A 19,425-nucleotide genomic window follows, 5' to 3' on the forward strand; every position below is an offset into this window, starting at 1 on the left:
GATCATGTATGGCTGTATCCCACTTTCTAATCGTAAATTACATTTTAAATAAGCATTTTCTGTAATAGAACAACAAAACAGAGCAAACATTTTAGTGCATTGTTCTTTAATTGTCATTAAACTTAAATCACAAGCAGTAGCGAAACTAAAAAGGTCATGGATCAACATAAAAACACCTTTCAGGAGTAAACTTGAAAAAGAAGCATCATCATCACTAAATCATGCTAAATGTCCTTTATACTTCCTAGATTGGAATAAAGTTGTATAAACTGGAAATATTAGGAAAGACTTCAAATCCATGACAGCATGGCCCAACAAAAGACAGACTAAAGAAAAACTTGTGAAGTACCCTTTGAATCAATCATAACTACACACAAGCATGTCAGTATTTTCTGTAATAGTCGAATAATGTTCCTTCATTACATAGCTTGTTACTTTGAGCCTTCATTTGATTATATATGTCATTACAAAATATAGTGGCAGGAAAAAAAAATAAAAAATGAGTGACTGGTAGATTTTTTTTTTTTTTAAATCCACCAGTAAAAAGTGAATTTCCAACCCTGATATAAAAACAGAAAAAAGAGAACCATCCTCATCTCAAAGTTATGAAAAGTGTTTGATGAAGTGTTGTAGAGAAACATTTCAGATTTATCTACAGGAATTTTTCCAATTTGAACGCCATATCTACATCAAGAATCCTTTAATTAATGGTAATTATTGACACTGGTAGAACATTGATATATAAACAAAAACCTTCATTAAGTATAATTAAAAGTCGATTGTGTTCCTGTACTGTCCCATTTGTTCTTTATTTTATTCTAAAACTTGTTGATCTCCTGCCTCACTGTCCTCATTGCCAATTCTTCATTTGTTGTTTTTATCACCCTGCATCCCAAACTGCTTCCATATCTCATCCGCTGTCATCTGCACGGCTTCCCCTGGACTCTGTGCCCCTTCAGTTGCATTGTACCCTTTCAAAGCGCCCTTTAGCATCCCGTCCAGAGCGGTGGAGACAGCTGCTGCTTTTCCTCCTCCCGTTGTTAGAGTCATCGTCACACCAAGCACAACTTCCAGTAATACCCCTGTTGCAATACCCGCTGATTTGATCAATAACCACTTATAGATACAATTTTTGGCCTCGTTTTTAGCCTCTTCCTGTGATGTGTTTCCTGGTTCCTGTCTAATGCGCTCCTCCTCTTTCTGTATCAGACTCTCGATGTATTGTTGCATGTCATTGGTGTAATATCTTCCTTTGTTCACCTCAATCATCTTGTCAAGTGTTTTCAGAAGCTCTGCAACCTGGAACCTGTTGCTTCTGTAGCTGTCTTCTTCATCAGCCTTCCAGTATTTGCTGTCAACGACGTGGCACCGGCCCCCGCACTTCTTCACTAGATCACTCAGTTTTTGATTCTGTCTGGCATACTCCTCGATTTTCATTCCCTCCGGGAGCTGGTCACCATGAGTGAAGACGACGACGGCATATTCAAGAGCATCTTCAGAGAAACTGTGGCATATTTTTGTGATCACAGCCTGCTCCTGCTCGGTGAACTTCTCCACTTTCAGCACAATGAGAAAAGCATGGGGCCCGGGAGCGCACTCTGTGATACACCTCACTATCTCAGGCTTCATATCCGCCTCAGACCGTCCTGTATCAAAGAAACCTGGAGTGTCGATCAACGTGATGCTTCTTCCACTGATAGATTTGGTTTTTGCATGACAACGACTTGTGTCAGAAAGGGGAGTATGGTTTATCTTGAACTCATCCTCTCTCAGTATGGTGTTAGCCAGGCTGCTTTTCCCTGCTCCAGATTTTCCCAGCAGGACAATCCTCTTTGAAGTCGGCACTGGAAGAGATGACAAATGACTCTGTGTCAGCTGTACACAGCTAGAAGGAGCTTAAGCTACGAAATGATAGTTATAAAAGTGACTTTGATCCTTAACTATTACAGCTTGTCTACCTGTCTTTCATACTTTGTTCCATGTACATTTATCTGTGTTTCAATTAGGGCTGTCATCGTTAACTAGTTATTCCCGATTGATTTAATTATTAAATTATTAATGCAATTATTTTTTTTAATGATGTGCTATGTCGTCCCTTTAGGTGCACCTTGTATAGGCCGCAGTTTCTCCCTGTAGTCACAGTGATGGAAAAGAACAGCACTGCCGCATCTTTGAACTTCACATTTCTATTTAAAAAAACTCCCAGACAGCTCATGGTCATGTCAAAGGTTTAAAATCCACCTGATGACATCAAACATTTCACTTTGTTACAGTTCCTTTGAGCTGCTTTCATTTAGTTTGTGATCTGAAACAAGTTCCTTTTTCTATATCGTGACCTTTGATCTACTAGAAGGTCCTTAGTTTATTTCAAAATAAAAGCAGGATTGAATTCAGACAGCAAGTAAAGTACTCTCATCTTCAGACAGTAAAAAATTCAGAATAAAAGCCTGACCATTTTCATTTTTAAATGTCAAATAATGGAATTTCAAACATATTGTCGTGAGAAGGGGGAGTAAGTAATGCAACACGAAAAGAAGTAAAAAGAGTTTTACACAATATCTGATTTTATAAAACGCCAGGTTTAAATGGAAGGATAATATAGTCTCTTTTCATAACACAGACCCCATTCACTCGGTTCAGCACACAGTCCAAGGTGCAGTGAGAGCAACCACCCTTCACAATTTCTGCTGGAATTGTCTAGTTATGATCTATTATTGCCTTGCTGAGATTACGCAATTTGGCCACAAGAGGGCGGTGATTCTATATAAAGGTGAATTAAAACTGGAAAGAGCTGTGTTGGTTTACTCACTCAGCTTCTTGTCAAATCTAATTGGGCCACGAGGTGGCAGTATTTCACACAACCTTTTTTTCCTCATTTGAGAAAATTACATTTCCTAAAATATTACATATTCAATTTTACATAAAATAACAAAAACACATTCTCACAATGTCATTTTCAGTATTAAAACATGTTATTAATATTTGGCTTTTATTGATGTTTTAATACATGTATATCTGAGCTGCAGCACGTTAATTATCATAATGTTGTCCTGGTGTAATTACATCATTTTACCACAAGAGGGTGGTGATTATATGTAAAGGCAAGTTATAATTGGAAAGAGCCGTGTTGGTTTACTCATTCCGCTGCTTGTTATATCTAATTTGACCACGAGGTGGCAGTATTTCACCACAACCTTTTTTTTCCTAATTTGATATTATTACATTTCCTAAAATATTACGTTTTTAATTTTAGATATATTAACAAGAACATATTCTCACGGTTTTGATTTTCATTATTAAAAAGTATTGTTAAAATTTGGCTTTTATTGATGTTTTAATACATGTATATCTGAGCTGCAGCACGTTAATTATCATAGCGTTGTCCTGGTGTAATTACATAATTGTGCCACAAGAGGGCAGTGATTATATAAAGGCAAATTAACAGAAAAAGCCGAGTTTCTTTACTCACTCAGCTGCTCAACAGACAGAAATAGTTAATTGATTCTTTGCAAAGATCGTCAATACAAAACAGGTTTAAAAACGAATTAAACTGCCTCAAAAAGTAAATTTCCATTGACTCACTGCAACACTAAAATGCTACTTACAAAATGCATGCATAACCATTATTATTTAATAATGAAAAATGGGGCTTTTTTTTCTTTCAACTATGATATTTCTAATCTCATAATGAGGTGACACTACCTTTTCTGCATAAAACACCTGGAAACTTCCTCCATGTCTTCATTGATAAGAAACAAACTCTACTCACCGTCCATGTTCACACCAGGGCTGCTTGATGTCCTCGCTGCAAGCTTTTCCTCCTGTTCTCAAGTTGTGGTTTGACTGTTCTTTCATTTTCTACCGGTTTAACTTGTTGATTAGCCTAACCTGGACGACAGAATGTGTCACCTGTTCATCTTTTATGTAACAACAAGCCTTGTACAAGACGCATCCATATTCAAAAATGATATTGGCATGATTACAGTTTTATTTTTCATGATAACTTCAGTTCAAGTTTGGAAATAAAACAGTCAGGTAAATAAATAACCAGTAAAATAAAAAATCATAACTCCAAAGATAAAGAAACATATCAAAACTACACTGTAAGGAAAGAGACTTTTGATAGGAAGTTTTTAAAACAGACCAAGAGGAACATCGACCCAGAATAAGATTTGTGGGTGAATAATGGGATGAATCAAAAAATGAAAATTCGCTATATGAGTGAAAGAAGATTACTTAGATCGAAACATATGCACTCTTAAAATCCCATAATGACCAAGAAGGAGTGAGAAAATGAAAAATGAAGCCAATGAGGAAGCGCAGAATCCTGCAGTTCACTGAAACCCTTTTCACACGTACGGAAATCTCCTGAAAAGCTCCGGAGATTTGGCTACCTGGACGTTCTTTAGGCTACATGTCAACGCAAACAACCACATTTTTCGTACGGACTTTACCCGGAGTTTCTCCAGCCAGACCCCTAGTATTTTATCCGCAGAATATCCGAGTGAGCTGATGTCTGAACGCGGCAGCATATACTCCGGAGATTTCAATTTGACCCAATGGAAAGAGAATGACGTTTATATAGTGACCGGCTAAAGTGTCTGCACGCGACCACTACGATCTCCGTGCACGTAATGAACCTGCTGCATTCTGTTTTCTGTTCGTCAGTATGTTGTTCTCCTCTCTTTTGTGAATGTTGTCATTCCATTGGATTACACATAGCATTGATATAAAGGCAAATATTTTCATCATAACAACGTGTAGCGGACTCTGTTGCTTCGGCCGCTACTTCCGCGTTGTTTATTTACGTCTATCACCCCCCCCCCCCCGACAGGAAAAGTCCCCCGCTGGGAGGAGCATATGTGAACGGCTAGGTAGGGAGAATCTCCGGAGCGGTCCTCCTGTAAATATCTAGATATTATCCGGAGTGCATATGTGAAAACGGCTTCAGTGTCCACTTGAGGCTGGCTCCAAAAGAACAATAAGTCACATACGTACCCAAGCCAAAAAAGCCAATTTTTGCAGTGTAAATGAACGTGTTTACAGCCTGGTACAAAAACCATATATTGGTCTGATCAGTTATTGTCAAACAGTTCAATCAAGCTGATTTTGACACTCACTCATGTTGGACAGGGATAGTCTCCCGCTGTGAGGGGCATGTGTGAACAACCATAGCTGTAGGATTTCAGGGGCAGCCCGCCTGAAATGTTCTATACATTTCTAGAGTGCATAATGTGAAAATGGCTTTATTGAAAAATGCAACTATGGGATACCTCTGCAGCTACAAAGACGCCCCTGAAGTGCTGTATGAAATAAAACAGGAGCTTGATGGGAAATAATTGTGCATGACTTCAATGAATAGAAAATAATTCCAAAGACATTTTAATAATCTAATTGATTTAAAAGGAGGGTGAGTGCTGCATATCTCTGTGGCTGTACAGGGTGGTGTCTTTGTCTTCCAAGGTACAGACTGAAAGAATGTGTTTTTGGTTTATTTATAAGATGGTTACAGTTTCCACTCGAGAATAATAGGTTGTATAACCAGACTGACATGACCAAGGGTGAGGTTGCTAATGCGAACTCCAACCAAACAAAACACCAAGCAAGAATTCTCTAGGTCTGTCTTTTCTTCCCGTTGACCTTCCTATATCACAAACAAACAAAATGTGTTTATTAATTCATCCTATATCTATACTGTTTCACCCATTCAGGGTCAAGGGGGGCTTGAGCTGATTCCACACATGCTCCCAGAGAACATACAAACTCCACATAGAAATGCTCCTGTTGGATGGGGATTTGAACCAGGAACCTTCTCCCTGTGAGGTAACAGTGCTAACCGTTGCACCACTGTGCAGCCCTTTTTAAATTTTGTATCATTTCTTTTAATTTGTATCAATAGTGCAGTGACTTTTGAAACTGTTGACAATCAAAAGCAGTGGTTAGATGGTGATTGCATGCTGCACATTATCATTCCTCTTATGGGCAGAGTATTTTGCCTCCGGTGATTCAGAGCAAGTTGAAAGGAATTTATTTGTTGTGTTTTGTTTTTTCTGGCAGCATCTATTCCCAGCTTCTGGGAACCAGGTGCACCGGTAAACAGAAAGTAAAGGCTTAGTGTTTAAAGGAAAGCCTGGCTCATTTCTTGTAAATGATGACAGAACTCTAAATGTACACCGCAATTTTCTGTGAAGTTCAAATATTCAGATTGCAAAATCTTACTTTTGAACTGACTTTGTAGCGTGAAGAAAAGTCAGTTGTTAAAATAATTTCCCCTATTATTTTGGTAGAAGAGCAGCCTCAGTAGTTAGTTGGTTAATTAGTTAGTTGGTACTTTTTTTTGGCTTTATTGAGAGATAGGACAGTGTACGAGGTCAGAGGTCAGATTTGAGCCCTAGCTGCCTGCTATGTCCTCCGTACTGTATGTCGGGTGCACCCACTAACCACTATGCCACAAGAACACCCCCCCCACCCCCCACCCTTGTCAGTAATCCAAATGAGAAGCCACATACAACTTTGTTTTAGGCCATCTCTCATGAAGGTTCAGTTTTCATTAACCCTTTGAAGGCATTTAAAACCAGACAGACATTTAGCTACAAAAAATGTATTTTCACCTCCAGATAAAGGTCAGTCATTTTCAACTCTGTGATGTTTTTTATCAGGTGTGTATCGATCAGGAATAGATTGGGCTTTAGTTGATATTTACAGCAGGGCAGTTGTGTGTTATTTGTTGTAGCTTTTGGTATTTCAGTGAAACTTATTGTCCGTAAGAAAATGTGTATCATCAACTTCTTTTACAGTGAATTTGAACAGAAACAACTGAAATGACATGTGACCAATCAGCAGCTTTATTGTTGCATTGTACATGTAAAAATGCAAAACATACTGTTAAAAATAAAAGAAAGTAAGTAATCACCCTTTAAGGTTACAACACGGATTAGGTACAACATTTCCATAAAAATGAGAGAGATAAAAAACAAGTAAAGATAAGAACTGAGGCTAACATATTCTGACTTTGAGTGTGTAGCTTAAGCTCTAATATTGCTGCAACCAAGTTATCTCATTGTAAGCCGCTGAACGTCCACCATGTTGAAAGCCCACACCTTCAGTTTTGAATCAATATTTTTTCAATTGTCAAGCCAAATGATGTTGACAGGGTTTCCATCTGTGAAAACTGATTATGAATAAACAGTCGGAAGAATAAAATGCAGATTTCATCAGGTTTAGTTTAATCCTGGAACCCATTGGCTTTCATATGACAAAGACTTAATTTATATCACAAGCAAAAAAATCCAAGCTAACAATCTTGTCCTACGTGTCAATTGTCACTTTGACTGAATTCTTGCGTCTCAAGTTGCTAGCGGGACTGTAAACCATAACCAGCACATAGAAAGTAGTCTTAACTCTGATGTCTTTTATTGCTTTTTTTAATAACTCCTGGCTGTACTAAGCCCCCCCAAAAAATTGTCTTCCAGAAGCTACCAATGTCAATGTCATCTTAAAGTCCATCAGTGTTTATTAAAATAAACACCAAGGATCATGAGTTCCTTCAAACAAAGCATACCATGTGTCGATGAAATCTTCCCATATTGGTGTAATCTCCACAATGGGTTGAATGACATCTTCGACTGCCTCTGCTATGACGCTGGCTTCTGGAGTCACATCTGGAACAACATTTACCATCTCTTCTACGACTGTTGCTATAGGTGTTGCTATTATTTCTGTAACTGCTTCCGTCGTCCCCATCCCAACTTTAAAATTGATGAACGCAGCCGAGACAGCAGCAAGTATTCCTGCAATGACCGCAAAACCCACTAAACCTCTGATCCACCTTTTTGGTGTTTTTTCTGTCATGATCGTAAAGACGTTGCTTTTTGCCTGCCTCCTGATCTCTTCCTGTGAGATGCTTCCCGATGACTTTTTGATGCGCGCTTCCTCTTTCTGTATTGCTTTCTCTACTTCCTGTAGCATTTCATTGGTGTAGAAGTCTCCGTTGTTCTCCCTCACTATCTCATCTATGGTGTTGAGCAGTTCTGCCACCTGGAACTGGTTACTTCTGTATTCGTCGTCTTCGTTGGCCTTCCAGTATTTATTGTCAACGACGTGGCACCGGCCTCCGCACTTCTTGACCAGATCACTCAGACCTCCACTTTGTTCGACGTACTCTTCGATTTTCATTCCTTCAGGGAGCTGGTCACCGTGAGTGAAGACAACTGCAGCATATTTGAGAGCGTCCTCAGAGAAAAAATCACATATTTTTGCAATGACGGCCCCTTCATGCTCGGTGAACTTCTCCATTTTCAGCACAATGAGAAAAGCATGGGGCCCAGGAGCGCACTCTGTGATACACCTCACCATCTCAGGCTTATTTTCTTCCTCAGACCTTTCAGCATCGAAGAAACCAGGAGTGTCGATCAGATTGATGCTTCTACCATTGACAGATTTGGTTTCAGCTTGAGAGCAATTATTTGTCAAGCCATTGAGGTGATTTATTTGGAATATGGCCTCTCCAAATATGGTGTTAGCCAGGCTACTCTTTCCAACTCCCGTTTTTCCAACGAGGACGATCCTCTTTGTAGCTGGCACTGTAAGAGAATAAGAATTCTGTTTCAGTTCATCAGTCCCCACACATTGGTTCTTGAAGGGTTTTCCCTATTGGTTTATTGTGCTGGAGATTTAAACACAAGGTGCAATTAGGTTGAATTAAGTAAATCATATAGGTGTGGTGGGTTCATGGTTTTACTCAAGTAGATAGATCTGAGACACAGATCACAGAGAATTGTTTTAAAGTTTATTTTTGTGTTGATAGAAAGTTAGAGACCTACCTTTTTAGTCTAGCTTTTAACTGAATCTCATTTCATCTAGTTTTTTAACATTTTTAACCTCCTGTGTTTCCTCATTAAGAATTAATGTTCGTGTTTCCTCAGTCCGTCAGTACCTGTTTTAAAATAGTTATTTTACCTTAGTTTTTGGATCGAGGGGTAGCAGTGGGGGAGGGAGTCATGTTGTTGCTGTTTGATTTATATTGATGTAAAAGCACTTTGTGATATATTATTGTATGAAAAATGCTATTCAAATAAAGTTTGATTGATTGATTGATTGATTTCTAATAATAAAACAAAAAATGGAATACCATATACTGTATACCCCATGTTTGATACAGACCAAACTTGAGGTAATTATTCAATTCCAGTTCGCCTCTAGTTGGGGGCAGGGTACAGATGATGACCAAGCATCACTCATCTGACTTCCAAACACCTTGAAGACCCTACAGCCTATGCTCATTTGTTGTTTATTGATTTAAGTTAATACTTTGCAGCCATGATTCGGACCGGAGCAAATGAACCATAGGTGTAAAACGGACTCAAATCCATTTCCATTTATGAGCTAAAAAATGCAAGACCATCGGAGACGAGATTGACTGTGACTCTTGTGTCTTAACTCATTTTATTAGTTTATAGACGTAATCTTAATTTATACAACTGTGAGTGAGGTCCAAGGAATGTCAATTGGACAAAGGGCACTCGGTAAGTGCTGATCTACCATAGAGTGCCTAGTTGAAACTAGAAATGATCAATTTGCCGCTCATGGTCCTGTTTGCTTAATAAGTCATGCAGTTGCATCTATAGATTTCCTTTTTTCATGACAGTAAAAAATTAAATATATGAACAATATTTCAAGCCCATTGTCACAAGAATGTTTGATGTGTGTCAGAGCCAGCCTTATTTTAAAAAGTGAAATACTCCTGCTTCAAAAACATACAAATACAAAAAATACAATATTTTGTACTTTATAGGGCTCAGAAGCTGAAATATAACAATTAAAATGTCCTTACCGTCCATGCTGTCAAATGTTGAAATCTTTGCAGACAAATTAGTTGGATCTAGCGACAAGCGACACGTCTCTACTCTGAGTTCTCCTGCTCTGACTCACCTCTTGCTCACTATGACTTGTCTGACTTGTTTACCGGCTGATGGAATGATCAAGACACATTACGCTTGTTCATACACCAAAAATCTGAATTGTGTACCTCAAATAGCTACATATATATTTTATATTTAAACATCTACTTTGTGACTTTATCTTGTACGAGGATGTACCAAAAAACGTGTGCATGCATTGCTTTTCTTAAAGACATAGACATGTGTTAATATGTTGGCAAAAGGACGAGTTTCATTGTGCTTTAATCAGTCTTGCAGTCTGAACGTTTCCTTATCCTAAGCTTTTCTGTGTTGTAATCAGAACTGTACACATTGAGTATGGATGTACCAGCCGTAAGGTTGTTTTTTTTGTATTCCTTTGTCCCCCTTCTTCTTCTGTGTTTCCGGATCTGAAACAGTGACCCACTCAGGTCCGACAGCAGAGGTGAGGCTTACAGGTGAAGGTAAGAAGCCAAAATAAGTAACAGGTATGATTCCATGTAAAGCAGAAAACAAACAGGGTGTAGCAAGAAAGCCACAAACATTTATGGCATATAAAGTAACTACAGTGAAGTTTTATGATATTTGGTGTACAGACTAAATGCTTAATTCTGTCACACTTTTATATTTAACAGCTGTGGATGATGTGCTTTGCCTCTGTGCATATCCTGTCAGCACCTATGTGTCAAATCAGATTTTGTTGCACTTACTGATGTTGTTTCCTCCTCTCCAGATCCTTACTTGTGTTTTACTTACTCTCTGATGTTTGTCGCTTTGGATACAAACCTCTGCTAAATGAATTGTATTCAATGCACCCACTGCTGAAACAAAAGACTCTAGTAAACACTTGATGGATTTCCTGATTTATTGTTGCATATAATGTTTGAACAAAGAAAAATCCTCCATGAAAGATCCAGAATCAAAAGGTTTTTTTCAGCACACATGTGCTCATCATGGATATCAAAAACATTTCCTCTCCTAAATAATAACAATAACCATCCATATCCCTTCTAAAAAAAAGTACAAATATAAAAAAATTGTTGCGAAAATACACTTCCACTTTTTACATTTCATTTTAGTCAAGGTTAACATGTCCCATGCTTAGATCAGACATCCTGACACTCTTTTAAGGTGAGACATTTCTTCAAATAAACGTTCAAATTAGAATGTAATGTGATTTTAAAACAAATGGCATTGTGATGGAAAGTCATAGAGCCATTCACTCCCTAGAGACACACCCAAACTAAGGCAGACTTTGCTTGAATGCTCGGCAGATTATGTTGAGTGAATAACACATGGACGTAGTCTCAGTGATGTCACCCATTGGTTTCTGAAGAGGTGTTTCAAGTCCTACTATGGAGGTTTCCATATTGGAACTGCTAAACAAACTTTCAATTTAGCCTAGAAACAGGCAAATAAGTGGAGCTGAGGCGGGTCCTCAGCCTCCTGTCAAACAGCTACAACATGCACAGTTTTTTGCACTTCCGCATTGGCTTCATTTTTCAATACCCGAGGTTGTCAATGGTCAGGACATTCGCTCTATGCAACCATTGACAGTTGCTTATCTGACACCTACACCAAACATTAAAGGAAAAAAATGAATTGAACACAATGAACTCCATACACAAGTCCAAATCAAATTATTAGACACCTCATTATTATTACAAATCAACAATAACCTCCTACCTTGTAATCTAAGGTCTTATATACATTCATTTCACAATATTTAAAACGTGTTGCTATCATGCAGGTGTTAATAAAACTAGATATGATAAGCTATGGCAGTATTGAAAAACTGTTGGAAATGCAAATTTGATGTAGTTTTTTTGTATAGTTAATTTTTACCTTGACTTTGATTTTGGTGAGTGCTGTGCAAACTTTGATAACACATCTGTATTTTTACTTCTTAAATCCAAGTTTCAGGAGACTTTGGTTAAAGATACAGAGAAAGACAGAAATTGGTTTATATGTTTAAAATGATCTCAGACAGAATATATGGGGGGCAGGTAGCCTAGCGGTTATGCTGTGCGCCCATGCACAGAGGCTGTAGTACTCTTTGCAGCGGCCATGGGTTCAAAACCGACTGAGAAACCCTCAGCAGCATGTTATCCCTTTCTCTCTCCCAATGAACCCTCCAAACATTTCCTGACTCTCTTCAACTGTCCCATCTAATGAAGGCAAAAAAGACCCAAAACACAAAAAAGACAGATAGATAGATTTTAGAATTTTCTTTTGGTATGATTTCTAATAATATGCATATTACAACTCTCATCAAGTCATTTTTTTTTATTTCTCCACAGCATCACCAGGTGAAGTCGGTTCCTCTGCTGTTGCCCCACTTGTTGCAGCAACCCCTGCTAATACTCCTGCAGCTGTTCCTATTGCTACGCCTGCTACCAATGCTGCTGTTGGTGTCCCTTGCCTCATTAATTTCATTGCTCCACCAATAAAGGCTCCCAACAGTGCTCCTGTTGTAACATCTGCAAATTTAAACATATGCTTTGCCAACACTTCGGTTTTAGCCATGTGTATGATCTCCTTAGTTGACTTGTTTGCAGATGATCGTCTGATGTTCTCTTGTTCTTGTTGTTTGTCTCTTACCGCTGCTTGTATCCTCTCAGTGGTAAAACAGCCTCCTTTGTTCTCTTCAATAAGTTTATCTATTGTTTTAAGAAGCTCTTCCACCTGGAACTGGTTGGCCCTGTATTCATCCTGCTCTTTGGTCTTCCAGTATTTATTGTCAACGACGTGGCACCGGCCTCCACACTTCTTCACCAGGTCCCTCAGATATTCACATTGTTCGACAAACTCCTCGATCTTCATTTCCTCAGGGAGCTGGTCGCCATGAGAAAAGACAACTATGGCAAATTTTAAAGCCTCCTCTGAGAAATACTTTTGTATCTCTTCAACGACTTCCTGTTCGTGCTTGGTGAATTTCTCCACTTTAAGCAGGATGAGAAAAACATGAGGCCCAGGAGCGCACTCTATGATACACCTGAGTATTTCAGGCTTCATCTCCTCCTGAGCTCTGTCTGTGTCGAAGAACCCAGGAGTGTCGATCCACATAATCCGTCTGCCATTGACACATTTGTTTTCTGCTTGGCATTCTGTCGTACCGGATTTGGCTGAACTGTCTGTCTTGAACACAGTCTCTCCAAAAATGGTGTTAACCAGGCTGCTCTTCCCAGCTCCAGTTTTTCCCAAGACAACTACTCTTTTTGTCGATTCTAAAAGACAATAATGACTTTGTCTCAGTGATATTGATGTCAGAGTTTTTATTTTACAACACTTTACAAAAGAAGACCCCAACATGAAAATTCCATGCACAATCATGGCAAAAACTGTGCTGCAGTGTTAAGGACAGATATCCTTTTAACGGGCAGAAACCTTGAAAAGATAAAACCTGCATCCTTGGTCATTCATATGCACATTATTGTGAGGTTGCTGTTTATACTTATAAATACAAGTACTTTAAATTGATATTAACACAGCTGTATTGGAAAGGTATATTATACTACATTACACAAGATGGTTTTAAATATCTTATTAACTTAGTCTGTGTGAGAATTATTGTCACTGTAACAATAGTTTACAAGATGGACTGATATGCATGCTGGCACATAAAGGTGAGGGTGAAACATACACATTTATAGAAAAACTACATGTAAAGTAGCCAAACTTAGTTAAGTTATTAGGGCTTTAACAATAAGTGCTCTGTTACCTAAATGTTCTACAATATACTCACAATCAATGATATGAAATGCAGGCACTTTGCAAAATAACCTGTTATTCCAAGTGACTCACTGAAATAATTGCATTTGTATTTATAATTGGGAATAAGTAACCATAACTTACCATCCATTCTTGAGAAAATGTAGACAAGTCGAGGGTTTAGAGAATGACTCTGATCTCAAGGACGTGACAGCGTGTCTTCCTCTGTCCGGTTCCAGTTTCCTCCACCTGGTTTTTCCACCTGTCTGACGTGGTTCTGGGCAGCAGGCTAATGAGCACATCACACAGTACACTTCTATTTTTATCAGCGTGCGTATGAACAACCAGTTCTGTTGCATGTCAGGAAGCTCCACTATTCAGTTATTATACAAAAGTCAAACACAAGTTATATAGTGTCGGGTCAGAAAGCATCAAGAAAAAATTAAAGCAAAACTAACCTTATTTTTTTCTGTCACTCATGCACTTGTGAATATCTCATACCTTACATTAAAGCTTACTCATTGAGGTTCTAGTCCTTTACATACCAAGTATGCTTCCTTATACATCTGGTGTTTCCACGGCAAAGATAAACATGTTGTGTCTGCCATGACAAGACAAAAATATGAAATGACAGAATTCTCTGGCTTTGATTACTGTTGGAAATATTTATGTTAATGTAAATACCCAAGAAAAATACATTCATAACAGGTTTTATAAATTTAAATTTTCCCAAACATTCTAATAAAAATCAATATGTAACTATGACACCTAGTGTTTAAAATGGGTTCTGCAGTCAAAATTCAAACATTGCAGAGAACTCATTAGAAACATGCAGAGGCTTTTTAGGTTGGGTACAATCAGTTATATTTGAAGCAGATCACTTGAATGTTATCATCACTGCAACTTGGTTTGCCTGGAAATCCGAGGTGCGAGGGGCAAAATTGCCGCCTGTGGTGCCTTAAAACCACCTACTTCTCTGGTCCAAACAAATCCAGAGCATTCAGGAGCAGAATCTAAAGTTAGAAGGACGACATACTAGCTGCTGCATTGTTGTCAGAGAAGCCAGCACTTCAACATATCATGTTTCCTTAATGTCTGATCATATAGTAAGGTTACTTTATCGTTTACTTCAGCAGATATCTGACATATTTGACCTTTAACACTGTTGATTTGTTTGTTTTTGAAAAGTTGACCCTTTTTATACTTTCCCGAAGTATACTGGAATACTTTTCTTCTCCCATATATTACAAGAATCCACATTTTTCCAGAGTGTTTTTCCAGAGTTTCTATAGAAAAAAGGACTTACAAAAGAAATGAGTGTTGATATTTTTATTGCTATGTTTGATATATATGTTCAGAATACAAAGGATTGAGAGGGTTCAATGAAAATCATTCTGTTCACGTCAATAATAATGACATCTATCAGCCCACATTTCTTATCTAACATTAATCTACTTCAGTGAAAAACACAAGAAAACATTTAGACATTAAACAGCAACTCTGAAACTGGAGATAAAAGGTTAAATGGATATCTATTACACAACAATTTTCAAAATAAAGATTTCTGTCAAACATTTAATCAACAGCCCAGTAAGTTCATTACAAAAGTCAATGTATTATGTTACTTTATTCCTCTGATTTTGAGGACATTGTGCCTCATTCACCATTCATTCTTATAAAGAAATTTGTACTTAGATCCTAGTACGAACATTTTAAGAAGATTCTGGGATTCATTGCATTTCATGTAAAACTACATTTGTACAATATTAGTCCATAGGGTTTACAATATTTAATTTTAATCCCACTGCTGAATCAAACAGTTTGTTTGCTGCTGACCTCCTGCAGTAGTACCTCCACTTCTAACTGCTAAAGTTTATTCTGCGTTAGGAGTCCCAGGCATCTCCACAACCCTGTTTTTTTTGCTACCAGCATGTGTTTCTGTGAGTCTGCAGAGCCCTGCACTTGTGCCGTTTTATGGGCATTAGTGGGCGGTTACATATGCCAATTAGGAACAACATGCACACGCTTTCAACTTACAAACACAAGGAGAGCACAGCAGCAAATAATTTGGTCATTTCAGAACAGGTTGGTTAATCTGAAGGAGAGTGAATTTTAGATTAGTTCTATCTCATCTATTGTTTTTAAGATATAATTGGCTCCTTTCTTGACTGCATCTGCTGCCTTCTCTGCTGCTTCCTGCATTGTTTCTGCTTCCTCAGCTGCAAGACATCCTGTCACACCTCCTGCCACACCTCCTGCCACACCTCCAGCAGTCACTGCTAAAGCCTTGAATGCTGCTGATGGGATTGTTCTAGCTGCTGTTCCAGCTGCTGCTCCTGCTGCTACAAGTGTTTCAACTTCTCCTTCTGCTGATTTGTCTCCTCCTGCTAACTTTGAAATTCCTAAACATGAATTTGTCATGTCTTTAAGACCTTTCAATATTTTAAGAACTAATTTGATCATTATTTTCACACCAAAGTAAGCTCCTAACACTACACCTACTCCTGTACCTGTCATTAGAATCAAAAGCTTCTCAAAGACGTTAAGCTTAGCCTTCTCTCTGATCTCTTCCTCTGACATGTTTTTTGATGACTTTCTAATGCGTTCTATCTCATCTTGTTTTATGCTCTCCACTTCTTGAAGCATCTCATTGGTGTAGTAGCCACCCTTGTTGTCCTTAATCGTCTTCTCCACTGTCTTAAGTATCTCCTCCACCTGGAACTGGTTGCTCCTGTATTCATCCTTTGGCTTTTCTTTCCAATATTTGTTGTCGATGACATGGCAGCGGCCTCCACACTTCTTCACCAGATCACTCAGCTTCTGATCCTCGGAGACAAAATCTTTAATTGTCTGTCCTTCTTGGAGCTGATCACCATGAGTAAAGACAACTGTTGCAAATTTTAAAGCTTCTTCAGAAAAGTGTTCTGTTATTTTGGTAGTGACTGCCTGTTCGTGCTCTGTGAATTTCTCCACACAATGAGAAAAGCATGAGGCCCAGGGGCGCTCTCAACAATACACTTCACTATCTCAGGCATCAGATCATCTTCTGACATGTTGGTGTCGAAGAAACCAGGAGTGTCGATCAAAGTGAGGCTCTTTCCATTAACACATTTGGTTTCTGCTTTGCATTCACTTGTTTCAGATTTGGAAGTATGGTTGATTTTGCATATGTCCTCTCCAAATATGGTGTTCACCAGGCTGCTTTCCCCAGATCCAGTTTTCCCCAAGATAACAAGTCTCCTTGAGCCTGAAAGGGAACAATGTCACATCATTAATATGAATTATACTACATTTCTCAGGAGCTTGGTGGTATAGTTGCTTATTTTTGTATCATACAGCTTTTCAGTATATAGCTTAAGGGCACATTATCTTGTACTTTTGTATGTCTGCTGTGTTTTTTACTCATTTGAAGCAACAATTATTCATCAATAGTCATAACACTTTCCAGTCACAAATGTTAAACGTGATATAAAAATGTATAAATCAAGATGAGCTCTAAAAGTCAAAGTTGTGATCAACTAAGCTAATGTTGAAGTCAAGTTTCTGAGTCAACTCACTATAATCCAAGATGAACTACAACTTCTTGATCTCAGATTAAATGTTTTGCCTAGAATTGTCATCCAGACAAATATCGTCTGGATGACTTTTAATACTTTAAAATATTTTTACAGATATGAAGAAATGAGTTTGCCTTTGACATGTGACGTGATCATTTTATGGATAAGTGTGCATCTCCACACTGTAAGTTGGTCATTTTAGATCAGAGTGAATGGTTTCGATACATTTTAAAAGAGTTGATCGTAGCTTACCGTCCATGTTGTTGAAAGAGATGTCAGTGATGAGTGAAAACTGTTTAGAGCTGAAAGTCCATCGACCTGTGCGTCTTTTCTCCGGTGATCAGACTCCTGTGCTTGCACACAAAATGTCTTCTATTGTCTGCTAATTGGTTTCATCGCTGTCTCACGCTCATTTATTTTCTTCATAAGGTTATAAGAGAACAAGAAATGCATGTTTGAATTATTTTTCATGGCTGCACAATGACAGCTGAAAAACCTGTAGTCATGACATGACACACCCTTTGAATGATAACACGCTTTGAAATCAAATGTGGGTTGAACTGAACACTTCATTTGCTCAAACTACTGTAATGAAAAAAACAACAACATTATGCATTATGCACTTCCCGAGCACTGCCGAGGTGCCCTTGAGCAAGGAACCAAACCCCAAACTGCTCTGGTGCACTCTCTGCTTAGTAGCTTGTAGCAGCCCCACTCTGACATCTCTCCACTAATGCATGTCCACAGGATCCTGTTTGTGCATGTGTGTGATTTATAAAAAATCAAAAAAATTCAGATCTTTATTCATCAACTCACAAATATTTCCATCACAATGCATTATTTCACATGTCACAATACTGATATTTTGGTATCAAGATACGGGGATGTCTACAGCATTTTTCTTTAAAACATTATTTGCAAAAGACAGTATTGGTAAATGGACTTGTATTTCGCTTTTCTAGTCTTCTAACGACTCAAAGCACTTTTATGTCACACCTACCCATCCACACACTGGTGACAGAGTCTTCTTCGTAAAGTGAACATCAGAAGTAACTAATCCCTTTCTTACGCCGCCAACGAAGCAGCGCGAGATACTTGGGGTTAAGTGTCTTCCCCACTTTCTAATCCATCATCAAATCAACACGAAGGTTCTTATTTTAATCTCTATACAGGTAGCTCTAGTTCAAATGTTTATACTAAAACATTTTATATATTTGCATGTTATAAGGAGAGCAGTAATATTTGTATCAGTCTAACAGCAATTTTTTTATAAAGGAAGGAAAGCAATCAGAGAGAAATTGGGAATAGAATGTATTTTATTATGTCAATGTTGAACATTTAAAGTGGACACATCAAAAAAAAAAAAAATTTTTAAACATGAGATTTTTTCACTACCAATAATCAACTGCAGTAAAACATACAACACACACTCAAAAGCACAAGATCAGTTGCGTTTTCCAGAAAGTCACCGAGCTGTATGTTAAAAAAAGAACAAATGAGTCATCTTTTTACTTTCAAATGTGTGTTAAAAATTAAAAGTTCAACATGATCAAAAACATTTGAAGCCACACATATACTGAAGATGCAGGGAATAAAGATAAAAATGATCATGATAGATACTCTCCATTATATTTAAACAATACCAAAAAAATAATGTTGATTATTAAAAACACAGATTGTATGGAGAAGGTCAGCCAAGATCTTTGTGACTACTACTACTTTAATAAATGATGGGGATCTACTAACACATCGCAGTACATACAAATATGGACAATTATAATCGATGTAGCGCAATGCTATTTTTAACAAGCAGAGGGCGCTATGCTTTTGGTTTCTCTTGTTCGATGTAAGAAGATGAAGCAGTAGCACTTATCGGTGTCACGTTATAAAGACAAAAATATGCACAGATTCCTAGCAGAGTTGGAAATTAGCACCCATCACCCGCCCCGAGTGGCCATACAAGGAACTTTAAGCCATTGTAAAAAATTCAATTGTGAAACATATATATTGTTTTCTATAGAATGTAATTTACATTTTTGTTATTGTGACTGTCACAAATTGCCATGCTGCTAAATAATATATTTTTTTAATCAGCTCAGAAGAAAAGTAAATAAACATTTGAGCAGTAGATATAAAATGCTCCTTCGAAGTGACATTTATAACCCCTGTTTCATTACCTTCATACAAAAATCAGAGCATTGGAATTGGATTTAGGGCAATCTAAGAGTAACATACTTCTA

General features: G+C 37.9%; 3 protein-coding genes and 1 pseudogene across 3 annotated transcripts; all 4 read right to left on the bottom strand.

Moving 5' to 3' along the window:
• Positions 1 to 101: 101 nt before the first annotated feature.
• Positions 102 to 3,837, bottom strand: LOC136177454 (GTPase IMAP family member 7-like). The gene is made up of 2 exons (XM_065950725.1): positions 3,770 to 3,837; positions 102 to 1,844 (listed from the first exon to the last, which is right to left on the bottom strand). The coding sequence occupies exons 1-2, from the start codon at positions 3,774 to 3,776 to the stop codon at positions 865 to 867; spliced, it is 987 nt and encodes a 328-aa protein (XP_065806797.1). The 5' UTR covers positions 3,777 to 3,837; the 3' UTR covers positions 102 to 864.
• A 2,999-nt stretch (positions 3,838 to 6,836) lies between these two features.
• LOC114921384 (GTPase IMAP family member 7-like) lies at positions 6,837 to 9,940 on the bottom strand. Its single transcript, XM_065950548.1, has 2 exons — positions 9,833 to 9,940; positions 6,837 to 8,582 (listed from the first exon to the last, which is right to left on the bottom strand). Exons 1-2 carry the CDS (start codon positions 9,837 to 9,839, stop codon positions 7,516 to 7,518), a joined length of 1,074 nt encoding a protein of 357 aa, XP_065806620.1. The 5' UTR covers positions 9,840 to 9,940; the 3' UTR covers positions 6,837 to 7,515.
• Positions 9,941 to 10,656: 716 nt separating this feature from the next.
• Positions 10,657 to 13,902, bottom strand: LOC109975175 (GTPase IMAP family member 7-like). The gene is made up of 2 exons (XM_065950699.1): positions 13,773 to 13,902; positions 10,657 to 13,144 (listed from the first exon to the last, which is right to left on the bottom strand). Exons 1-2 carry the CDS (start codon positions 13,777 to 13,779, stop codon positions 12,204 to 12,206), a joined length of 948 nt encoding a protein of 315 aa, XP_065806771.1. The 5' UTR covers positions 13,780 to 13,902; the 3' UTR covers positions 10,657 to 12,203.
• A 1,040-nt stretch (positions 13,903 to 14,942) lies between these two features.
• On the bottom strand, positions 14,943 to 17,557 carry LOC109977760 (GTPase IMAP family member 7-like; annotated as a pseudogene).
• Between the last annotated feature and the right edge of the window lie 1,868 nt (positions 17,558 to 19,425).

The sequence above is a fragment of the Labrus bergylta genome, chromosome 22 (genome assembly GCF_963930695.1).
Source record: "Labrus bergylta chromosome 22, fLabBer1.1, whole genome shotgun sequence".
NCBI lineage: Eukaryota > Metazoa > Chordata > Actinopteri > Labriformes > Labridae > Labrus > Labrus bergylta.